This window comes from Nasonia vitripennis, chromosome 5 (genome assembly GCF_009193385.2).
Source record: "Nasonia vitripennis strain AsymCx chromosome 5, Nvit_psr_1.1, whole genome shotgun sequence".
NCBI classification, from domain to species: Eukaryota; Metazoa; Arthropoda; class Insecta; order Hymenoptera; family Pteromalidae; genus Nasonia; species Nasonia vitripennis.
The window spans coordinates 26877302-26899817 of NC_045761.1; the positions used below are offsets into that span (position 1 = coordinate 26877302).

General features: G+C 44.6%; 1 protein-coding gene across 8 annotated transcripts in view; it reads left to right on the top strand.

Moving 5' to 3' along the window:
• Positions 1-22419, top strand: part of LOC100119626 (homeobox protein onecut) — a 35098-nt gene extending 12679 nt beyond the window's left edge. For 2 of the 8 annotated variants that reach the window (XM_031931052.2, XM_031931054.2), the window contains 4 exons: positions 5882-5954; positions 14443-14466; positions 14731-14861; positions 16599-22419. In XM_031931052.2, the coding sequence (XP_031786912.1) occupies positions 5882-5954; positions 14443-14466; positions 14731-14860 (227 nt within the window). In that variant the 3' untranslated portion in view covers position 14861; positions 16599-22419. The remainder of the gene's footprint in view (positions 1-5881; positions 5955-14442; positions 14467-14730; positions 14862-16598) is intronic. The other 6 variants (XM_031931053.1, XM_031931055.1, XM_031931048.1 and 3 more) reach the window with 3 other exon arrangements.
• The last annotated feature ends 97 nt before the right edge of the window (positions 22420-22516 follow it).

Genomic DNA, 22516 nt, shown 5'->3' on the forward strand with positions numbered 1-22516 from the left:
GTATCAACGTTTATTTTGTTTTTTTTATGTTTTCGTTCGTTCCGCCAATGCTTATAACCGTCGGGCTCTCGATTCGGATTTGTCGCAGATTTTTTTTTTTTTTTTGCACTCGGCACTTCAAACCGACGGACTAGAGAACGTTTAGTGCTGTAGCGGTGTACGAGAGCGAGTTCGTGTATTTTTTTTTTTTTTTTTCAACTCATCGAGGGAATCGGACAAAGGGTGCCGAGGGCGTCCGCGTGAATCATAGGTGAATTAGTGCTTCTCCCCCTCGCGTATACGTAGATACACGTGTATAGGGAAAGGGAAAAAATAATGACGCGAGAGCTGAGTTGCTGTGTGTGTAACGTCAGTGTATTATAATGAAAAGCAAGAAAAACTTCTCTATAAGCCTCGCGGAGAGAATAGAGAACCTTAGGCCGCGTCGAGAGCAGTCGGACGTGGATGTATAAATCGCGTTGATGTGCGCATATGCATCGATATGTATATAGGTATGTGATAGGAGAAAGGAAAAAGAGAGGAAAAACGTATAATATTCGCGAGTGCAATATTGACGGGAGGGGCTTAAAATCGCGTCCAGTGTGCCTTTTAACTCTCGAACGCTCATAAGAATTTCACGTCAATAGGGGGACGAAAATAAGCTCTCTCTCTCTCTCTCTCTCTTGGCTACTAGGAAGTTGAATATTCGAGCGCGCGGACACATTTTATCGAGACACACACACACACACACACGTCTATCCGCGCTGGGAAATTCAGAGGATATATCCTCGGCTACTCGCTATTATTATTATTATTATTATCCTGTGCAGTTTTACATGGTAATTAGAACGTTACACACAGCGAGAGTTTATCATTTCAAATTAAAAACGGAGGGCATAACCGAAGCCGAATACGAAAAGAAGAAACAAAGCGCGCAACAAACAACCGGTGCGCAAGTGTCGCAAGAAATCCCAGGCTGGGCAAGCCGCAGAGGTATATACGTTCCCGATACTCGCACCCTCTCTCGCCGGCGTAAAGATAAAGAGCCCTAGTGTATAGCCCTCTCTCTCTCTCTCTCTCTCTCTCACTCGGGTTCTGCGGCGGGCAGTTTTTTCTCCCCCTCGGAGATATTAATAAAGGCTCAATTAATAAAATTTACGCATTTTTCACCTATCCCGCGGTCTCTCCCCCTTTCCGCTGTTTTTCATCCCTCCCCTGGATTTTTCAATATATATATAAGCGAATTCGATTTTTGCCCGCTCGCGTTTACGCTCATTAAGCTCGCGCTTCTTCCAAGTGTTGTGCTGCGTATACACACACACACATGTATATGTATAGCGAGAGAGACCGCTGGCAGCTGTCGCGGGATAACGTGTGCCTGTGTGTGTGTGTGTGTGTGTGTGTGGGGGTGGACGCCGAGGCCGCCCCTGGTAATTTAATAACGATCGATCGCTACAGCCGCGTGTCCGTATATTGTACATAGGCGTGCATACACGTAGAGGCGTGAGCGCGAAACCGGAAACGCGCTTGCGGGAGCGGGAAACCTCGAGAGATGTTACTTTTATATTCATTTTTAAGAAAATCGTTCCTATAGTAAAAGCAGAGCTCCCCACAAGGGCCATCACAGCGTACAGCCGATAGAGCGGTTAAATCCTCGCGAGCTGTATGCATATATAGCCACCTCTCTCTCTCTCTCTCTCTCACTGGGGCCAACTCCTTACGGCTATCCGGCTACACTCGCCGCACGATCAAACTTGCAAACCAGATGAAACTTGCTGCACAGCCCCTTCGAATTTCAGACATGCGCGCGCTCTCGGAGTATGAGCCCGCGCGCGAGAGAACTTGCGCCGGAAGTTGAAGGACTGACACGGCTAGCTCACGGCTCGTGTTGATATAGCGCCGGTTCTCGATGCATACATTAATTGTGTCTCCGGGAGCGCGACTGGCGCACGGATTATCTGAAGCGACGGATGCTTATGATATAGTAAGTTTTGGAAACATTTTGTTTCTCTTATCGCTCTTCGTTCGCCGAGAAAAGCCGTAATTAGCTTCGATTCCCGCGAAATAAGCGCGCGGGAGAGCAAAGTCTACGTGGCTCCTTCTTTTTTCTCTCCTAATTAGGCGCTCATCAATCCTGAGCCGCTTAGGTCGAGCCCTATATATACACAATCACACACATAGCGAAACGAGAAAACGATACACGGCGCTGATTTTTCCGACGAAATTATGAACGACAGTCGTTCCCGAGTTAACGACACTGATTCTATACACTCGAACAGATACAGAGCCCTCCCGCTCGAAATAATTAAGTCAAGCCGCTGGTCGTGCAGTATACAGCCGAGCATTAACCGAAAAAAGAGTGATTAAGCTCTCATCAATCCGAAAGCTCTAAATAAATCTCGGCTCGCGAGCGGGAAATAAACACGCGGCGTACGTGTCGTCTATATATATATATATATATATATATATATGTACACCTACTGGCAGCGCGCTAATCGGCTTTGTTCGCGCGGCTCTCCCCGCGAAAATCAAAACTTACCTCGCGGGGGATTACGCGCCGCGCTGCATCTATAGTCTTACGCGCATCGCCGCCGAGTGCAGCACGTACAGGAACAAAAAACGCATTTACATGTAGTTACGTACGAATACGCCTGTAGGTCCGAAAAAGCCTTGCTGGGAAGTTCGCGAAAGAAGAGAGAGAGAGAGAGAGAGAAAAGCGCGCAGATATGGTGGCGGCGGCGGTGGGTTTGGATTAGCTCCGACGAACCAGCGCCGCTCCTCCCCTTCGAATATATAAAATATACACGTAACGCCAGCTAGAGAGAGAGAAAGATATCGCCTTGTGTGTGTGTGTAGAGCGAAAGAGAGAGAGAGAGAGAGAGAGAGAGAGAGAGAGAGAGAGAGAGAGAGAGAGAGAGAGAAAACGCTCGGGATGAGAAGGTATTGTGTTTATATGCATATCGAGCCGTGAGAGCGAGAGAGAGAGAGAGAGAGAGGGCCGCCTGGTATTTTCCAATATTCCGCAGCTCCTCCAGCAGCAGTGGCGCCCGTCATATTTGGACAAAATCGAACGAACGAACGGTCCGCGCGCGAGCGCGAAAAGAGAGAAAACGCGAGCGCGCGGGGCTCTCTCGAGCATTTATTATAAGCTTTAGCTGCTGCTGCTGCTGCCCTGGCTCTCTACCTACTGCCGGGCGCATTTTTTCTTCCCTCGATTTTTCTGCAGAGCCGGCCAACTCTGCCTTTTATTTCCCCGGACTCCGCCGCCGCGTAATTTCGCAGCTCTCTCGCTCGCTCTTCGCCGATCGATAAGAAATTAACTGTAATGCGCATCAGGAACGAGATATTTCGAATGGAGCTCTCTCTCTCTCTCGCTCGCAAAAAGCGCGAGTCTGCGCGAAAAGGAAAAACGCGAGAGGCTATGGAGGGATATTCGGAAACGTATCGATGCAGTAGCAGCAGCAGCAGCAGCAGCAGGCCCTTCTCTCTACTCCTCCTTTTTCCTACCTCTAGCTCCGTTGTACTCTTTCTCTGCTCTCGCGGTGCAGCTCGCATACGTGTGTGTCTGTGTGGAAGCTCGGCTGCAGTATAGCCAATGAATTATTATTTCGAGTCTTCCGGTATATAGAGGGAAGGATCGGACGGATAGCCTATTTCAGTGCAGTGTGCATGTGCTCTCTCTCTCTCTCTCTCTGATCTGACCGACATCGCGCGAGAGCGGCGTCGTGACAGTTTTATGCCAAATGCATATCGAGAATCGAGCAGCCATTCTCTCCAGCGTTCTCTTTTTACCTCTCGGAGTCCGGCGAAATAGATATGGTACGTCTGTCGCCGAGATCGCGAAAAAAAAAAAAAAAACCGCCGACTACCATAGCGTCATTAGAATTTCACGAGCTGCCGCCGGAATATTCATAACCACGGTCGGCGGACGCGCACAAAGTAGTATAACCCAAAAAACGAAAGGATTAACCCGCGCGGCTGCTGGGCTGTTTCAACTCGCGAATTGATATAGTAATATGTTATTGGCGCGGGGCTTCTCTCGCGGAGGGCGCCAATAAATGCGGCAGACAGGTTAACGAACCGTTGCCACTCTGACAAAGAGCGAGAGAGAGAGAGAGAGAGAGAGAGAGAGAGAAAAAGAAAAGGGCGACAGCCGGCCAATAGCGCCGGTGGCATCGCCGGCCGACTGTCGACTTCGGCTTTTAATTTCTCCGATCAAAGGCCCCGGCTATATAACGATCGACCGCTTCGACTCTCTCTCTCCTCTCGTTTCTTGCCCCGCGAGAGGGGGAGAGAGCGAGGAGTATATACGTTACACTTTTGAAGTGCCTTTCCGTAAACTGACGCTTCGATATGCGTCCGCGGAAAAGCCGGAGAGCGTATACCTATCGAATCGTAATGTCAGCGGGAGGTAATGAAAACATTGTGCGGCCGAGGCTTGACTCCTTTTCAGCCGACGTCGCGCGCAAGCCGGCGAGACTAGGCTTTCCGCGGATGGGAAATTTAATGGACACGTCTCTCGCGATATGCGTCGATGGTTTTTTCGCGGCTGTATAAGAACGTGTAGGCCTGTGTGTGTGTGTATGTGTCACCCGATCCCTCTGTTCTGTATCCCATCCCTATGTGAGCACACTTTTCTTTACTTTTGATGTTTTACGGTCACTGTGGTTATAGCTAGAGCACAATACTGCACGATGTATCTCAGCTCGCGAGAGATTATCTTTTTCTCTATGTATCTCCCACTGCCCACGTCCGTCGCGGCTGTACGGATAGTCTCAAGTCTATAATTTTATCAGAGATCGACGGACCGAAGCGATGCCTTGGTATAGAGTGTGTTATACCAGTGGAGGAAGATTTTTTTCCAAATTTTCTCGCAAAACTCGTATACAGTTCCGCGAGCTCCTCGACAAAGAGACGAGCGAGTGCAAAAAAATAAAAGTCGAGAGGAAAGCGAAAGAAAGAGGGAGAAAAAAATAGAAGAGGCTACGACGACGGCGATCGCTGTGTCCCGTCATTATAATTGCCTCGCAACACGACGACCCTCTTCAATTGATTTTGTTTCGAATTTAGAGTGGATTCTATTCGTAGCTGCAAGAAGCCGGTATAAAGGAGTGAGCCTGAGAAAGAGAGAAAGAGAGAGAATGAAAGAGAGAGGTGATGCGAGGGATTGCAGAATCTACTCCTTTTTCTTCGATATCCTCCCCCCCCCCTCTACAACCACGCTGCCCTCTTGGTTGTATACTATATACGTGTATACCCTCCTCTGCCATCCCCCCCCCAGCCCAAGACTTATTATGCCCTGATGTCTGTTTTTGTTTTTGTCAACCGTAGAGCAAAATAGTTTTCAGTTCAGTAAATGTTGGTTCCTTCATATTATACGATATATATATATATATATATATATTTATTTATTTTTTTCATTGTTCCTCTATTCTCTGATCTCCGCTTGAGCTGTCATCGTACACCTTGGCAGCTCAGGCACCGGGATTATGCATAGATATACTATGAACGTGCGTACTCTTGCTTTATTTTACATAATAATGTTTACATATGTCGTGTTAGCAATATAACGTCTGGCAAGAGTACGCACTGACATGTCCCTTTATATATATATATATATGCTACAGAGTAATCATTAAGTACATGACGAAAGTGTAAGCCAAAAATAATAATAATAATAATAAGAAATAACAATGAGACGCAATGAGGGCGGCAGACTATAACACAGTGGACGATGAGAAAGCATATGACTATGTATCCTATAGGAAACATGTGTGTACGAGAGAGCGTCGTAGAGAAAGAGAAAGGAAAAGAGAAAAGAGAAAAAAGAATTGGAGACAGAATAGAGAAGACCGTGTGTACCGCCGGTTGTTGACCCTCCGAATTATGTTTTGCATTGCAGACTGCCAGATGCGCAATGTTAACGTGCGATCAGTCAACTCTAAAAGAAGGAAAACACCCTCCTCTTCCTGCTTGTGAGTCTCTCAGTTTCGGTGTTCGTTATATAATTCCAAAACTACCTATTATATTACTACCAATTATATGATATTGTTGTAATGACGAGATATGACGTATTATATTGATATATTGAATCTTGATTGATTGATAATTACCAGATTATATAACCCGACCTCTGTACTTGTATACTTGCCGATTTAAACTTGCCTTTGCATACAGATATTATATATATATTATATCATATTATATTATATTATATTATATTATATACTCTTTATATATACCGATCACACGGCTATACTCTCCGTTTTGTTACATTACGTTATGTATGATTTTTTATCACGTATATACTCGTATGTTACATTACCTTTTTGTTTTTCTGGACTCTAACATAATCTCTTGTGTATAACTGTTTGATTGCGACTATATTACGATGGATGAAATTACCAATTTTTTTCTCATTATATATCATCACTCATATTACACACCCATATATGAATATTATTAAAAGTAACAGATATATATGCGCAGTACTCTCTTTTATTACACACACGTATGCTCTATAATATAATCCCTCCCGGCACACACAGCTCGTGTAATGTAGAGATTACAAGCCATTTGGAACACATTTCTACTCTCAAATTCGCTTTATTTTCACCTCAGCAGCGCAAGCAGCCTCTCTTTTATCCACCTCCATTTGTGCGATCGAACATTGTTGCGTATATCCCGCTAATGAATTCCTTTGTACAGGCAAAGGAAAAATAAGTCGATCCCTCACCCCCGGTATACACACACACATACACACAACGCGATAATCGCCGCCAAGTCTGATGCGCTTTGTGCGCAGTCCTCGAAAAATCCGCGACGCATCTCGTTACACGTCGCCATAGGCAGCTAATAATCCTCGACTCCGTCGCGACTCGACACTCGACAAATCCACCTGTATATAACGTCGATGCGACCGATGAACCGCGAGTCTCTCTCCCGATCAATCTTATTATCTGCTGTACATACACACGCGCGCAGCGACACATAATTTTCCATCCGTCTTTGTTTCCAGTTCTCTCTCTCTCTCTCTCTCTCTCTCTCTCTCTCTCTCTCTCTCACTCTAGCTGTCTCGCAATTGAATTTCCCGCGCGCGCGCGTCGTGTTTTTCGCGGCTGACAGCGCGTTTTCGAATTTCGCGCGCGTAATTGTCTAACTTTCCCCGACTTTTGCTTTTATTCGGTTGTTTTCTGCCGCGGACGCTGCGGACGAGCCGAGGCGATAACCGCGCCAGTCAAGTCCGGCTTCGCTCTTTCTCTCTTCTACACCCTGGACTCCATTGTATATCGCGACGACCCGAGAGTACAGCCCTTGTTTTCAACCTGTTCTCTTTCGATACACGCGCTTGACGAGCTCATAATACACGCCCTTTTTAAGTAGTCGCGGCGGACAGGTTTCCAACTCGACTAGGTTGCCGCTAGGTGGCGCGTCGGGGGGTAGGACGGAAACCTAAGAGAGGTATCGGGAAAGACTTACGTATAGCAGTAGGAAAGAAGCAACAGGCGCGAAAAGACATCGATTTCTAACGGATCAAGTCCAGCCGTACGTGCGCCCGCGCTTGCGGATAAGTAGCATCGCGCGCGGTATATATATATATATATATATAGGTATACGGAGCAAGCACGTTTCCCGACGCAACACAGACGTACGCTGTTTTGCGCGGAAACTCTTGCCGGACAGCGGATCGTCGCCTGTCGGTGGTCTTGATGTTCTGCGATTGTAGGCCTCGATCGCAGTACATCTCGACACGACGCATGCGACGCTTCCCGTTTCTTCCTTAACCGTTTCAAAATCGAAGATTATTTTTCTCGCTTTTAACAATTACTGGACTCGATCCGTTAGAAGTGCGATCGACGGGTCGTCGCGAGCGTTACACTTCCAAATCCGCTTCTGCACACACACACACACCCACAATACACCTCAGATTCGCGCGGATAGATGCAACACACAGACACAGCTCGCGAGTATGTTTATTGGTTACCGTTTGTCTTTTGATTATAATTTTGGCTTTCACGTCACCCAACACGAACAAGCACTCATATTATACACGTTGAAGGACTTTATGATTTTGTTAGCTCTCGAATAAGGCAAGCCAAGTACAAAAAAGAATAATTAATTGAAAAATTCCTTGCACGCTCGCTGTTCTTGTATGAAACGTATATTATTAATTAATGACGTAAACTATAAACGTTTTCGCCTCTTCCATTATATTTTTATACCAACTATATAATGGCATTGAACACACCTTGTATACTCTGTACTCCACATCTACATACGCATACACACACGTACGCACATTGTATTTTGCTATATACTCTTGCTTCATTATAAACGTATCTAAGCTTTAGTACAAACGATTGATTGATATATACGGAACGATAATGTTAATGTAACGTTGAAGGCTATCTACCCAGTACATGTATACAGGCAGAAACAACATTCTATATATATATATATATTTGCTGCAAGACCAAGCATCAGTATATTGTGCGGATGATGATGATGATGATATGCACAGTATATATATACGCAAACAAAAGTAAACGACACATTTGATAATGATACGGAGGCATTTTATTGAGAAGCTGCTCGAGTCGCTGTCTGTGTTAACGAGTATATTATATAAACAAAATAGTAAATAAAAGCAATATCAGAGTAACGGTGGAATGTGTATAAAAGACAATGCCTTGTGTTCTGTGTTGAAAGAGTCAAAATTGTTCCATCGATCAGTAGTAGTTGAAGGCCAAAAGAAAAAAAAGAATATAAAAGCCATCGTGTGTGTACATACGAGAGAGTAGCTATCCCCCCAGTTTTTCGCCGCTACGTGCGTACATAGAAACACTCTAAATTCGAAACTCAAACAATCTGGCTGAGATGTGATATAATCTGATATAAAAACGAGAGCTTTTTTGCGGTGTGAAGAATTCTCTCAATCTCTCTCTCTCTCTCTATCTCTCTCTCTCTATCTCTCTCTCTCTGACGATGCGTCCGATGATCGAGCTCACGAGGTCCTTCGAGAAGAGAGAGAAAAAAGTTTCACAATCTGTTGAAAGCTATTGGTATCGAGCTCTCGCGGCCTCGTGCGCTCGATGCATGTGGATGCATGAGGGCAAAGATAGACAAAAAGGAAAGAAAGAGAAGGAGGTCCCAGATCAGCAGAAGTGGGTGGTATTCTGGCACACATACACGCTTCACACTCACCGCGCCGGCCAATTCTTCTCATCACTCTCTTTCGCTTTTCATTTGCGGCTCGTTTCTTTCACACACACACACACACGCGTACACGTATACTCTTGATTCTCTCCTTACCGCACACACGTACAGTCGCGTATGCTTAAAAAGTCGGAGAAAAAGGACTTTAAAACATAGAGAGGGAGGGAAGCAAAAAGGCAACAATCCACGACCCGTCGACTCCAGAATACGACCTAACCTCTGGGGGGTAGGACTCTGGGCAAAGAGAGAAAGAGAGAAAGAGAGAGGGGGGGGGCGGAAAGGGGGACGTGTTCGTTTTTAGAGTGTAGCCAGTCTTCCATGACGGAGATTCGACTTTCCGTTTTCTATATACACTATAACTAAACGGAATTGTCACGGTTCAGCGTCCAGGGCTACTCAGCCGTTATTGATATTGACGTAACGATACAAACGCAGAGAGGAGAGAGAAAGAGAGACACACCGCTAAATAAATGTTCAATGTCACTGCAACGGCAAGATTAGTCGACGTGTACGCGAGTACCGAGAGAGAGAGACAGAGGAAAACGTGCAAGAGAAAGAGAGAATGTATATATATTCACCACTGAGAGATAGACGAGTCTTTTTTTTTTGTAATATCATCACTCCGTCCAAAAGTAAATAGGAGACGCTTTCAGAGAAATAAATTATTTCTCCTCGCTCCGCCAATTCCGTGTGTGTGCTTCAAGCCAATGCCTAATGGAGGCGATAGGAAAATACAGCAGCCGTCATCGGAGAATCGAAAAAGTCATTATAGAAAAAGCGAAAAAGCCGATGCTCGCGCGATGACGAACTGACGAGGCCGATACCCATGGAGTCTATAATCGACTCCGAGCTCGTCGGTAAAACGATATCGGTTGACGAATTAGCATAACCGTCCCCTGCGCGGTAATTCCCTGTAACGAAGTAGCCGATGATCGCCTGGAATAACGAAATGCTTTAATTTTCTAGCTCGAATCGAGATAAATCCGAAGAGATCCGATCAGTCGTGCGGCTCTCTCTCTCTCTCTCTCTCTCTCTCTCTCTATTAATTGTCAATAGGTTCGACGCTTATATAAAGCCAACTCGGCGGATCTTCTATTCTCGCGTCGCTCTTGGGACTCGAGCGCGTTAAAATCCGATGCGACGCGGCCAAGTACCGAGCTGTGCTTCTCGGTAATTTTATCGGCTGTAAGCGGCCGATCGCCCGATGTTAATCCTGTAGCCCGAATCTATATCGGTATATGTATAGCAAAGCTCTTAATTGCGTTGATCAGTCGAAGCATCCGAATATAGTCGTCGCCGCCGAGAGAAAGCCTGATGGCATTAATGAGGAATCGGTCACTATAGCTGCTCGGCTTTGGCTTGAAATACACCCGAGCGAGCGAGGACATGCACACACGTTGTTGAATTTAGAGAAAAGAGCTGAAAATATAAAAGAAAAAATATAACACACACACATGACGATGACTGGTCAGTGATTCATTGTGGGACTCTGAAAGAACGATATGAGAGAAAGAGAGATTTAAGCAAAAAGAGGGGGGATGCGATCGGTCGGTCGTTTCGATGATAACATGAGACAAAGTTGTTTTCTCGATAATATACATGGAAAGAGAGATCATTTCTCAATAAAACGCCGCCGGGCTGTACTGTAATAATTGATAATGTAGTTGCATGGCCAATCCATCACCCTGTGCGCAGCTCGGAGGTCTCTCCAGTTCGTCTGCGTCTCTTACCACGACGTGAGTATGTATAGAAAATGCGTTACGTATAAGGCTCGCGTCGACTGAGACACGCACTCGGACGAGACCTTCGAGTCGAGAACCCTTAGATTCGTAAAACCGCATCTCCAATATATATATATAATACGAGCGAGTCAACGACACACGGTGCCGCAAGGCTGTTCGACGGGCTAATCGTCTCTCATCACAGTTCACGCAAGATTAGCCCCTCGGCCAGAGATCCTCCCGTCAAGTGCGCATCGTGTAAAAGTAGTGATAGCTATATATACATCATATACCATATATCTAGTCTGTAAGAGTGAAAACTCCAGCCGTTTAGAGATATCCATTACACGAGCCCTCATATGCACAACCTAGACTCACAAATGTATCGTACATACGTGGAACGTGATGGAATATCTCTGGCTTAGAATGTTCAAACCATCCCCTTGAGCCTCCCCGTATATATACAGCACACAAACACCCGATTACATAGCATGAATGTAATCCGTATACCAATCTATATTTAAGAAAACTCTGGTTACCCCTGTGAAACACCCGTTCGGGACTCCGTGTATTATACCCGTGTAAAAACGCAGAGAGAGAGAGAGAGAGAGAGAGAGAGAGAGAGAGAGAGAGAGAGAGAGAACGACGCTGTCTCTTTCATACATACACAACGCGCACTTTGCATAGAATAACACGAGGAGCTCGAATGCGGGATAACTTTTCCCTCGCATAATACACGCATACACGTACGTATATTCCGACGAAATAGTTCAACCGCGTCATTACACTTACCTCGCGTAAACACACGTGCTCCGCATCATCGCGGGGTATCCGTCATTAGAAAACAATCTAAATGTAAACTAGACCGTGTACGGCGTCGATCGAAAAAAAAAATATATATATCCAAGTATAAAAACGCGAAACAACTCCGAGATCTGCATATTCAAGGCGCGCGACGCTGTAGAAAGGAAAAAAAGCGAGAGAGACTCGATATGAATGCAAACCGACGCTAGGGGTCGCTCCGAAAAGCTCGAAACGTTTTTTCTCGCAGCGGCCGTTACGGCAATATGCGGCATCGCATCCGATCGTCCGTAAATCTCCTTCGAGAGGAGAATTAGGAGTCGCGGCGAAGGTGCTCCGCGTTATTATGTTATTGTGCGCCGCGCGAGGGCCATTCCGGCCACGTGACGGAAGGAGGGGGGCGGACTATCATTCTTGAGTTATTCTAAGCTGAAACGAACGAGAGACGCGCGTCGGGAGGGTGATGGACGGGATTTTCATTCTAACTGCAGGAGAGGAGGGCCGAGACGCCTGCGGTGTATATCATGGATTCGGAAAAAAGTCAATTTTTACGAATTAAAGCCTTCGGACAATCCGCGATGTTTTTAGCCAATAATATTCAAAGAGAGCGTCACGTTGTGAAAAATTGAAGGCCGCCAAGCGAGAAAAGTTTCGGCGAGTAGTGGCTCCCGCGGATTGCCGAATAAAGATGAATAATTCAGAGCTTTTCGGGACACGCGGCTCTCTGTGTATATCTCTCGCTCACTTTCCCCAAGACCGGACGCCGCGAGTGCCTTTGTATTCCCGAACGGCATAGCGTTTGGGCAGGTGACGTTTTGACGCCTGACACCGGGAAGAGCGGCTATTTTGAATTTCGATTTGATTCGCGAGAGACTGACGGGCTAACTTGTCGCGGCGAGAGTGTATATATCACTTAAAAGCGCGCGACATGTTATGCGCAAAAAGTGCGCCGACGACGTGTCTCGGTCGCTCACCTCGCCCGCATATTATACGCCCGGACGTACCTGCGGACTTTGTCTCTGACGGCGTTAATTTCTTATCGACAGGCCTGTGCGCAGGCCTATGCGAGAGACGCGCTTTTTCATTAGAGTATGTGTGTGTGTGTGTGTGCGCGGAGGAAGCCAATAATTCCATTTCCCGTCTCGACGATAAAGACGTCGATGACGATAAGCGTATCGAATGTCGTCGGTAATAAATAGTCGATCGCCCGATGTAGTCCCTCGGCGTCACGGGTCAGCAGCTTGTAATGAGGAAGTGCAGGTGTGCGGCGGGGAAAGAAAAAAGCAGATTTCCGCGAATTTCGGCTCCTGCTGCATCGGATTCCGATGCCCGGCCTGTACACGCGGATCGGATTATTCCGGCGATGAAAAATTATACACATAGCTCGATTATTAAAAAGTTGATACGGGAAATTGGGACACGGGTATATCCGGAATTTTTCTTAGCCCCCGTGCGCGCAGCTAGCTTTATATACACGCGTAGTAGTGTACGATAAGGGTGGGGGGGGGGGGGGAGGGTCGCGAAATTATCCCTTCGAATGCCGGCGTCCTTTGTATATGTATCTCTCTCTCTCTCTCTCTCTCTCTCTCTCTCTCTCGCGCGCGCTCGTGTATACGACGAGAAATAGCAATGAATTCCAGCGTAGCCGGATTCGAGGGGAAATTAAATTTTTTCGAAATTCCGCGAATATTTCATTACATCAGAGAGAGAGAGAGAGAGAGAGAGAGAGCACGCACAGGGCTCTAGGACCGAGCGCGTTTACACCTCTCTATCGGATCAGTGGAGTATTTAAAAAACGCGCCGCGCGCTCTGCTGTATATTAATTAAAAAAGCAACGCCCAGCTCTCTCTCTCTCTCTCTCACTCTCTCTCTCTCTCCGTCGCCTTTGTTTATTTTGCCAGCTCGAGTAAAACAATAACTCCGCGGCTGAAGAATTTCGTCGGGGATCGCCTGTTTGTTATCCTTCGCTACGTTGTGCTAGTTCGCGGTTTTATTAAACGGAGGTAAAATATACTGGCGAGTATATTTCTAAAAAAAATCCTGATTCAGGCCCGTAGCGCGGGAAAAACCGGAGCAAGCTTTTGTCGCGTGCGCGCGGCCTGTTAACTTTGAACCACAGTGAGAGAGAGAAAGAGAGAGAGAGAATATAGTGGGCTCACGATCGATTAATCCGCGGTGTGTGCCAGGCGCGTCTCACCAGATTTTTTCCGCTCGACTGTTCGCCGCCGCGTAGTGTTTCTGTGTGACACAAAGTACATAGTGCATAGGAGCTTTCGACGAGAGAAAGCGCTTCGTTGGCTCTCGATCGCTGTTTATAACATTACACACACACACACACACACACGCGCGCAAACATAACCACACAGAGACACTTGTTCTCCTAATGTAAGAAACCCTCATAGTTGAGATGTAACTGGCGTAGTTATTCGGGCCGAGATTACGTGTATGCAGCTCGGCTCTCTTATTTTTTCCATATTATACATATTACTATTACTATTACTATTACTATATATATATATATATATATATATATATATATATATATATATATATATATATCTGACTGTACTATGTTATGCTCTGAATGTGTATTTGTATAAGCCGTTGATAAGCTATATGCGCGCGTGGAAAGCAAGGTCGTTGCGATACCGAGACACACGAGCGCCGTCCACTCGCCTCTCTTCTACTGCTCGCACTAATTTTTACCTCTCTTTTCTGCTTTCAGCTGCACAGATTCCACAACGAGGAAGTAAGTACTACCTTTGGCTTCTTTTTCGCTCCTCCCACACGATACGGCCCCTCTGTAACGTCATTCAATTTTTCGATGATAATATACGACGTCAGCTCTCTTAATAGAATATCGAGACACCGAAATTGTCCGACCACACGCGGTTTATTCCACTTGAAATGAAAAAAAAAAAAAAAAAAAAAAAAAAAATCTCCTCCCCCGCACGAAATACAAAAAGCAACGAGCCGGGCCGGCGCAAAGAAACGACTGACAAGTACATATCAGTTTCATCAATTTCAGCCTGCAAGAGGAAAGACGAGATGTCGAGCCAGGCCGAACACCAGCAACCCGCCCCCAAGAAACCCCGACTGGTTTTCACAGACCTTCAGCGCCGTACTCTACAGGCTATTTTTAAAGTGAGTATATATATACATCGCCGCACTTGCTTTCGAGTTTACTCTCTCTCTCTCTCCGCGAGAATGTTTATCGGGTGCTTCGATTTTGATTTCATAACTCTGCGCGCGCCTACCTGTTGCTGCGATCTCTGCCCACACACACACACACACCCAGAGAGAGATATCAGTGTGTGTGTGTGTGTGTGTGTCGAGGTGCGAATGACGCGGGGGAATTTTGCAAATTTCGATGCCGCTCGTTCATCATCGCCGATTTTTCCGACTATTTCCGCAGGCGCTGCCGGGCGAGATAAAAAATTCAGTCCTTGTTTGCTATAGTCACACGCTGCGCGAATAAACGTTCTCCGGTGTGTATTACGCGCGATAAGCCCCTCCCGACTGGATAATCGTCGATCATATCCAGAAAATAACCAATGTATAATAACCGCAGCTAGATAACGGCCATGGATATAAGTTAAAAAAATAATAAAGCGACTGTCTCCGCGCGCATCCTATATACGAGGGTGCGTTTTTCTTACAACTTTTTCTCGACTATCGATCGCCGGGCAATAGGCTCTCGCTGCTTTACCTGCAGCCTATTACACCGCGAGCGCTTCGCTCCTCCCTCCGCTGCACCCACACAGTGCGCATAGTTGACAGTTAAACTTCCCTCCGAGCAACGTCTGCTGGGCAGCGCGATATTTCGAAAAATAAACGCGCGACGCTATATGCGACAGAAATGAAAAAGTGGCAGCAGCAGTAGTCTTCAATTGAAAGGATGTATCGTGGCGCTGCTGCTACCCCGACGAACAAAACCCGTCGCTGTGTATACGCGCAGTGTGCCGGGATGTCCTACTTTCCGCCGGCGGCGCGACAGTAGTATATCATGCTTCAAGTCAGCCATCGAATTGCCTCGAAGTTTGTCCACAACAGAAGCGCGTTTCTCTTTCCCCGCAGCGTACATACACGACGCTCTCTTTCTCCACATCGAAATGCCCATTGTCCCGTGACAATGCGTCGAGCAGCTCGCGAGATTTTATCGCGGCCGAAAGCGGGACAGGCCTTTTTCTCTCTCTCCCCCCCCCCCCCTGCGATGCGCGACTGATTGATTTTTCGAATAATTCGAGGATCAAACCACCTGCCCCGTGAAACGAAGTAAAACCGAGCGGTATACCGGGGAAGAAGGGTAAGGTCCCCTCGCCAGTACACATCGCGTGCAGCGGATAGTTGAATCGAGTCGGCCGAGCGCGCGCGCGCTAGTATCGATCGGCTCGTGAATAATTTCTCAGCTCCTCGCTGCCCCACACTATACTCGGCTGCTCGAGCCGTACTGTACATAGAAACCCTTGCTCAACTCCGGCTATTAAGACGTTAATACAAGAATATATTCAGCCCTTTGCTCGCTGGACCGCGCGCGAGGCTCACCTGTGATCTCTGTGCTCTTCGGCCTCGCGGGTAAGGGTCTATAGCTGCGCTGGTTATATCTACCTTCACTGCTCGCTGGGCTATTGGAAGTAAGCCAGAGCTCGATAAAATGACCTTAGCCTACTTTGCGCCGACGGCTGCGAATTCGTTTTCGTCTGGGCTTTTCTTTTTATTATTATTTTTCGTTTCGATGACTTTTGCCCGCTGCAAGCAGAACGCGTTGGGGGATACGGGTCAAGTACATAGTCAGACATGAGATTCCGTGTAGGTCTTTTTAAATAGCGACGCTATTACGTTACTCGCGAGGGACTAATGGAATTTCTCGTCGTTTCGCAGGAGACAAAGAGGCCGTCGAAGGAGATGCAGGTGACAATCGCGCGTCAGCTCGGCTTGGAGCCGACGACGGTGGGTAACTTCTTCATGAACGCGCGTCGGCGCTCGATGGACAAGTGGAAGGACGAGGACCCAAAGTCGGTGCAGAGCGTCGACGAGGGACAGCTCTCGCCGACGATCGGCATCAGTCCCCGACAGGCCAGCGACGTTTTGTGACACACGTCCGACCAGGAGGAGTACCACGACGAGTCACCCGAAGAAGACCTTGGCTTCTCGTAAAAACACTCTCTCTCTCTCTCTCTTCGCCTGTAAACTCGCGCCGGTTATATCCTCCTGTGCGCGCAACGCTTTCCCACCTCTCTCTCTCTCTCTCTCTCTGATTCCGTATGCGTTCGCATTCCGATGACCAAGTGCCATGGACAGTGTTTATTACCTTACCTTCGTTCTAGTCTGGAGAGTCGACGAGGACTGGCTTTTACGCGCAGCTATATTATATTATTAGACGTGTATAGAGATATGTATACTTTCCTCAGACAAGCAATCTAGTCAAAATTGTCGCTGTGGATTTTATCGGCCAGCCGCTCTCTCCGGCTCGGCCCTGAGCAAGAGCCCCCCCTCCACAAGAGCGGCACAAGTTCCTATAGGCGAGAAAGAAACACACAAGGGCCTGTATACGCGCAGGGCCGAGACGCCGGAGAGCGGTGCACAGGCAGTCGTCGTTGTAATCGTTATTATACTCGCAGTCGGTATATGTTATATTATACTTTGTTGTAAGCTTATCGCGCGCGTGCGAGTTGCGTTGCGCGCAGTTGCGCCAAGGAGATGAGAGAGAAGGAGGGATAACCGAGCGCGAGGGAAAGAGAGCAGACTCGTCAGCGATTCCTCGCTGGTCAACCGCCCTGTCGGCGGATTTTTCAAGTGATAAGGAGGAGGATCAATAAGATAATAGATTACGGTGACGTAGACACGCTCACGTACACACAGACTCACAAGGGACTCAAAACCGTGCTGATTATTCTTGTAAACATATAGATTTCGTTGCTCGCCAAGTCGAATTGTACATATTATACACGCCGCGATGAGACGTATATTATACATATGCCAGAGGGGATTTCCGTTGCATGCGAACCGACACTGTGAACCGGGATTGCTTTTTCGGGATCTTCGAGCAAGCTACACTACGCGTATAATCCGCTTGATATCAATAGCCTCTATTCGTTCGCGTCGCGAGTCATGTACTCGCACACATTTTAATAAGTTTGTGCTTTCAAAGTTGTGAAATGAAATGAAATTTAACTAATGCAGTATTCGACGAATCAATTGAGAGGAAGAAACGCACGGTCGCGAAACAGTCATTGTAAAAATTCATCGTACCAAAAGCGGCAGTTTTTACCGCCGGTTTAAGATCATATATAGTACAAAGTAAACATATATTATAATAATAATGATGATGAGGTAAATTAAATGAGGGGGCGCGCGAGAGAGATGTGCCCCAAAATTAAAAGAAGCTCAAAGAAGTATGAAATCGTTCAATAAGAAATGACGCGGCGGCGATCGTTCATTGAGAAGTTACCTTTGTCTCTGAGAGACTAGCAGTCGTGAGGATGAAGTCGCGAGTTCCGATTTTTGCATTACCGCTGTGTATTGCCACTAATACTTGACTCGCACGTCGACCTTATACAAATCTCGGCAGACTCGGGGGCCGCGATAACGACTCGAGAAGTATATATTTCACGTGTATAACGAGTCATTAATTTTTCGCGAGGAATTGGCCGATCGAGGCGCTGTGTAAATTAAAAGAAGTAGCTTGTACGAATTCGAATATAGTGGTTTTTCCCAAGACTTGAAAAGAAAATTGTTAGCGTTTAATAATGTAGAGTAAGCGCATGGCGTGAAGCAATGAGATTTGTAAAAGATTTAAAAAGTGTAACGACGACGATCGTTCGATTAGAGACGTGCAATCGCAATATAAGTGCTAATGGCATTGGAGTGTAAAATTTTTGTCCGAGTGAGCTTTCGTGCGGGGATACAAGATGAACAAAAATAAGGGATGAGCAGCCGCCGTGACGGCGTCTGGAACATATAGTGACTTGTATAATAACAGTGTACATACATTAGTTACGAAGAAAAGTTTATTATTACCGATGATTATTATTACGACGAAAAATGATTATTATTGCGATTATTGATTATTATTCTATAAATATTGATGCAAGTGTTTTTGTTAAGGAATCTAAGCAGTAGATAGTTACATAGTAGACAAAAAAATGGTATAAACTTGTATAATGTATCGCGAAAGCGGGATACACACCTCTAGGTAAAGAAACAGGCAGCGTAACATAAGCAAAGGAACATAGTATAATATATTAATAATAGTGGTAATCATTATAAATTAAAGAAAAAAACGTGAATACTACACTATGAATATGTGAGCGCTACGGGCGGAGGACTGATTGATTTGTTTTCTTCGATCCTTCGGCTGGAGGGACACGCGGCGAGTTTACTTAATTGGACATTTAAGAGAAGCGAAACGACACGTTCATTTCCTTTTCGTATACAAGAGACAAATTGTTAATCTATTTATATATAAGAGTAACGTGCGAGTTTGATGATTTGTCAAAAAATTCCTTCATGTTGATGCGATCATTGATGCATTGATTTTGCGTACTTGATGATTCGTCGCGGTTTTATGCAGTCATTTTCGTTATGAACGAATACAAAATAGAGAGAAAAAGGCAACGTTATCGCTAAATTTTTAACCAAGCTAAAGAGAATAGCTTTTTATGCGCCAACAGGAGGGAATTTCAAATCACGCAGATAGGATTTGTAGAAATATTATGGGGAAAAGAGAGACGATGATCATTCCACGGGGGAAAAGAGTCTGTTTCTGATCCGTGTGTATACGTGTGTTTTTTATACGCAAACGCTATAAGTACTTGAAACTTATTCTTACTATAATTCCAAATGAACAAAAGCAAGGCAAAAATTGAGAGCAGATCGACACCGGTGTAATTTAGGTCGAGTGTCGGTGTAATTATTATAGGCGAAAACTAAATCATAAGGAACGACTGCGTGCTCGCTCACTCACTGGCCGTTAATAAACATCTTGCATTGTCTTTTGATGTGTTGCCTCTGGTTTTCGAAACTTTCTTATCATTCCAAATGTAAAGATTCATTGCCATACTTTCGAGACATTCCAATTATACGTTATACATAAATAATTGCGCAATGTACGATTAGCAACTAATCTACTCTATTTATTGCTTGAATTATTTATTAACTACCCTAATTTATTTATTTATTTATTTGTATCGTCTAACGATGTATCGAAGAAATCTGTATTAAATCATTTACCAATCTAGATCTGTGCGTACGAATTGTTTGCGTTATTCGAATAAATTTTTAAAAGACACTGAAATGTGATAAAAAATAACAAAGATAGATATCCCGACGTTCATTCGCCAGGGCTCATTGCAAACGTTCTAACATCAGTAGCTGCTATTGCGATGTACAGAATCTCTTGACTTTTCCCTGTCGGATCGAAGTGCCTAGGAAGGAACAATTGATAAAGCACTAAACTAATAATTACATTCTCGGTGTCATTTAAAGGAAGAGAAAAGAATGAAGGAAAAGCACACGTCTCTTGCGCTCGGTACACACTGTTGTTACGCTGCTGCATCGAATTCCATTACTGGCTTCATCGAGTGTCAAGCCGCGAGCAGATCATTTTTTTACATTCATACGTTGACGGGGAACTTGCGCGCGAACACGCACCGACGAAGCTTGTAATACAAACCCTAACTAAAGACACGTGTAGATTCTTAACCGAAGACATATCTATCGAACGAATAGACGCGAAGACGACTCCTCGCTGAGCCGTGGCACAATAATATGCGGCTGTCGAGACATAGAGGTGCTGTATGTACAAGTTGAAATAAAAAAAAAAAAAACCACTGAACAGTTTGTCGCTTCGAGTACCGTGTAATTTATATAGATTTCAAACGCAATGTATCGTCGGCAATATCAAAACGTGTTTCTCGCTTGAGTATAATTATTAGAACAATGAACATGAACCAGTATCACGAGGAAGCCTTCATAGAGAAAATAAACCAATAAATGAACAAAAAAATAAATAAAATAATAAACAATAAATAAATCACCGAGCTCCAGCGCGTTGTTAATCGAAGTGCGAGAGGATCAGCTGCAATTATACGTTTATATTGTATACCGTGAAGGGGTTTTGAATTCGAGTGCATTCGAACAAAGAGACAAGGGACGGCAGCGATTGCGATTATGAAAATAATAATAATGAAGATGAAAAAAAAAGAATAAAATAAAATAACGTGTCTGCTGGTAAATATATCTGGATTGTATCTTATTTTGACTATCACAGTGTAAACAACAAGAAAAATAGTTCACACGACAATAAGGTATCGATTAGTTGACGGATAGGAGATAATGTAAAATACAAATACAAACCACGTAAACATTATTATATTTATTATATCACGAGAGTCGTCGTATGATTGTTGGCGAGAGAAAGCGTGCTCTAACCGGGAGAATCGAAAGGATCGACGGACTGAGCGAGAAAATCCAAGTTGAAAATAAGGAGGCTCATATATACTTTGATATACAGAAGAAAGAGCAAGTGCGCGCATGAGAGTTGGCGAGGTGACTGATCGTATTAGTGTGTGATCCAAGGTGTGATCGATAGTCGATTCGCAAATCCGAGGAAAGTTCACGTGGCATACCAAAGGATAAAAAATAGCTTACATGAATATTCATTATCGATTATTTATATACTTACTTAGGCATCTAATTAAGAGATGTGGTTATGAACCCGGTATGGTAAGGCGAACAATATTACGGAAGGATGGATGACTATCATTTATTTATTTTTAATGCGTAGAGCAAACTGCTATAATGCCAGGATCAAGTTGTCGAAAATTGATAAATTCTTCTTGTAAAGAGCGAGCGCGAATGCGAGGACTATATACTTAATATAATATTGAATTGGCGAGAAATTTCATACACTATGTAAGATTAGCAATGTCGCATACAACTGGATTCTGGCATAATGTGTACCTATGTAATAGACACATTGACGATCAAGGCGTGAACAATTGTAAACTACTGTAAACTACAATGTTACTACGTTTTACGAAGAGCTTATTGTAGTCGAGAATTATTAAACACGATTTTAAGTCATGAACAGAACAAAAACCGGTATTGAGTGTAGCACTTAAATTCTTTACACTTTTGCACGAGACGTGTGTTGTATTTAATTGATCGATTAATCGACATGTAATTACCATTTTATTACTTAGAAAATTAAACTTAATTTAATTACCATTATAATCGAGTCGCTTATGTTACGCCCTTGTTGATTGTTTGCTTCTTTTCATTTCGTTTTCACTTTCAGTTTTGTAAACGAATGTGCAATCAATCGCCTTGTAAAAACAATAATTCATGTGTAAGGCATCTTAATTTACTTGTACGCAAATACATACCAAGTGCCGCGAATTTTATACTTTCCAATTCGACTGTTTGTCGCTAATTTTTACCTAGATTGATCATTCTTTAGTGTACTTGTAAAAACGTAAACCTATTAACTTTGATTTTTGTTTAAACTACACGACGACATAAAAAAAAACATCAGTTTAATGTTGAAGGCGTGTCTTGGGGACAAAAGCACGATGTGATTTTTCACGCTCTTCTTTTTCCATATGGGTACAAAACATGTGTAAGACACAAAATGTAGGCACATACATACTTATAGACTAGATGTTCCTTTGTGTTTAATAAATTTTTATATCAAAACAAATTTAAACAACTGAACAAAATTTCTTTGAAAAAAAAATCCAATATTTTTTCTACGATCATATCCGTTCCTTATACTGCGTAAAGAAAACTTCGAGAAT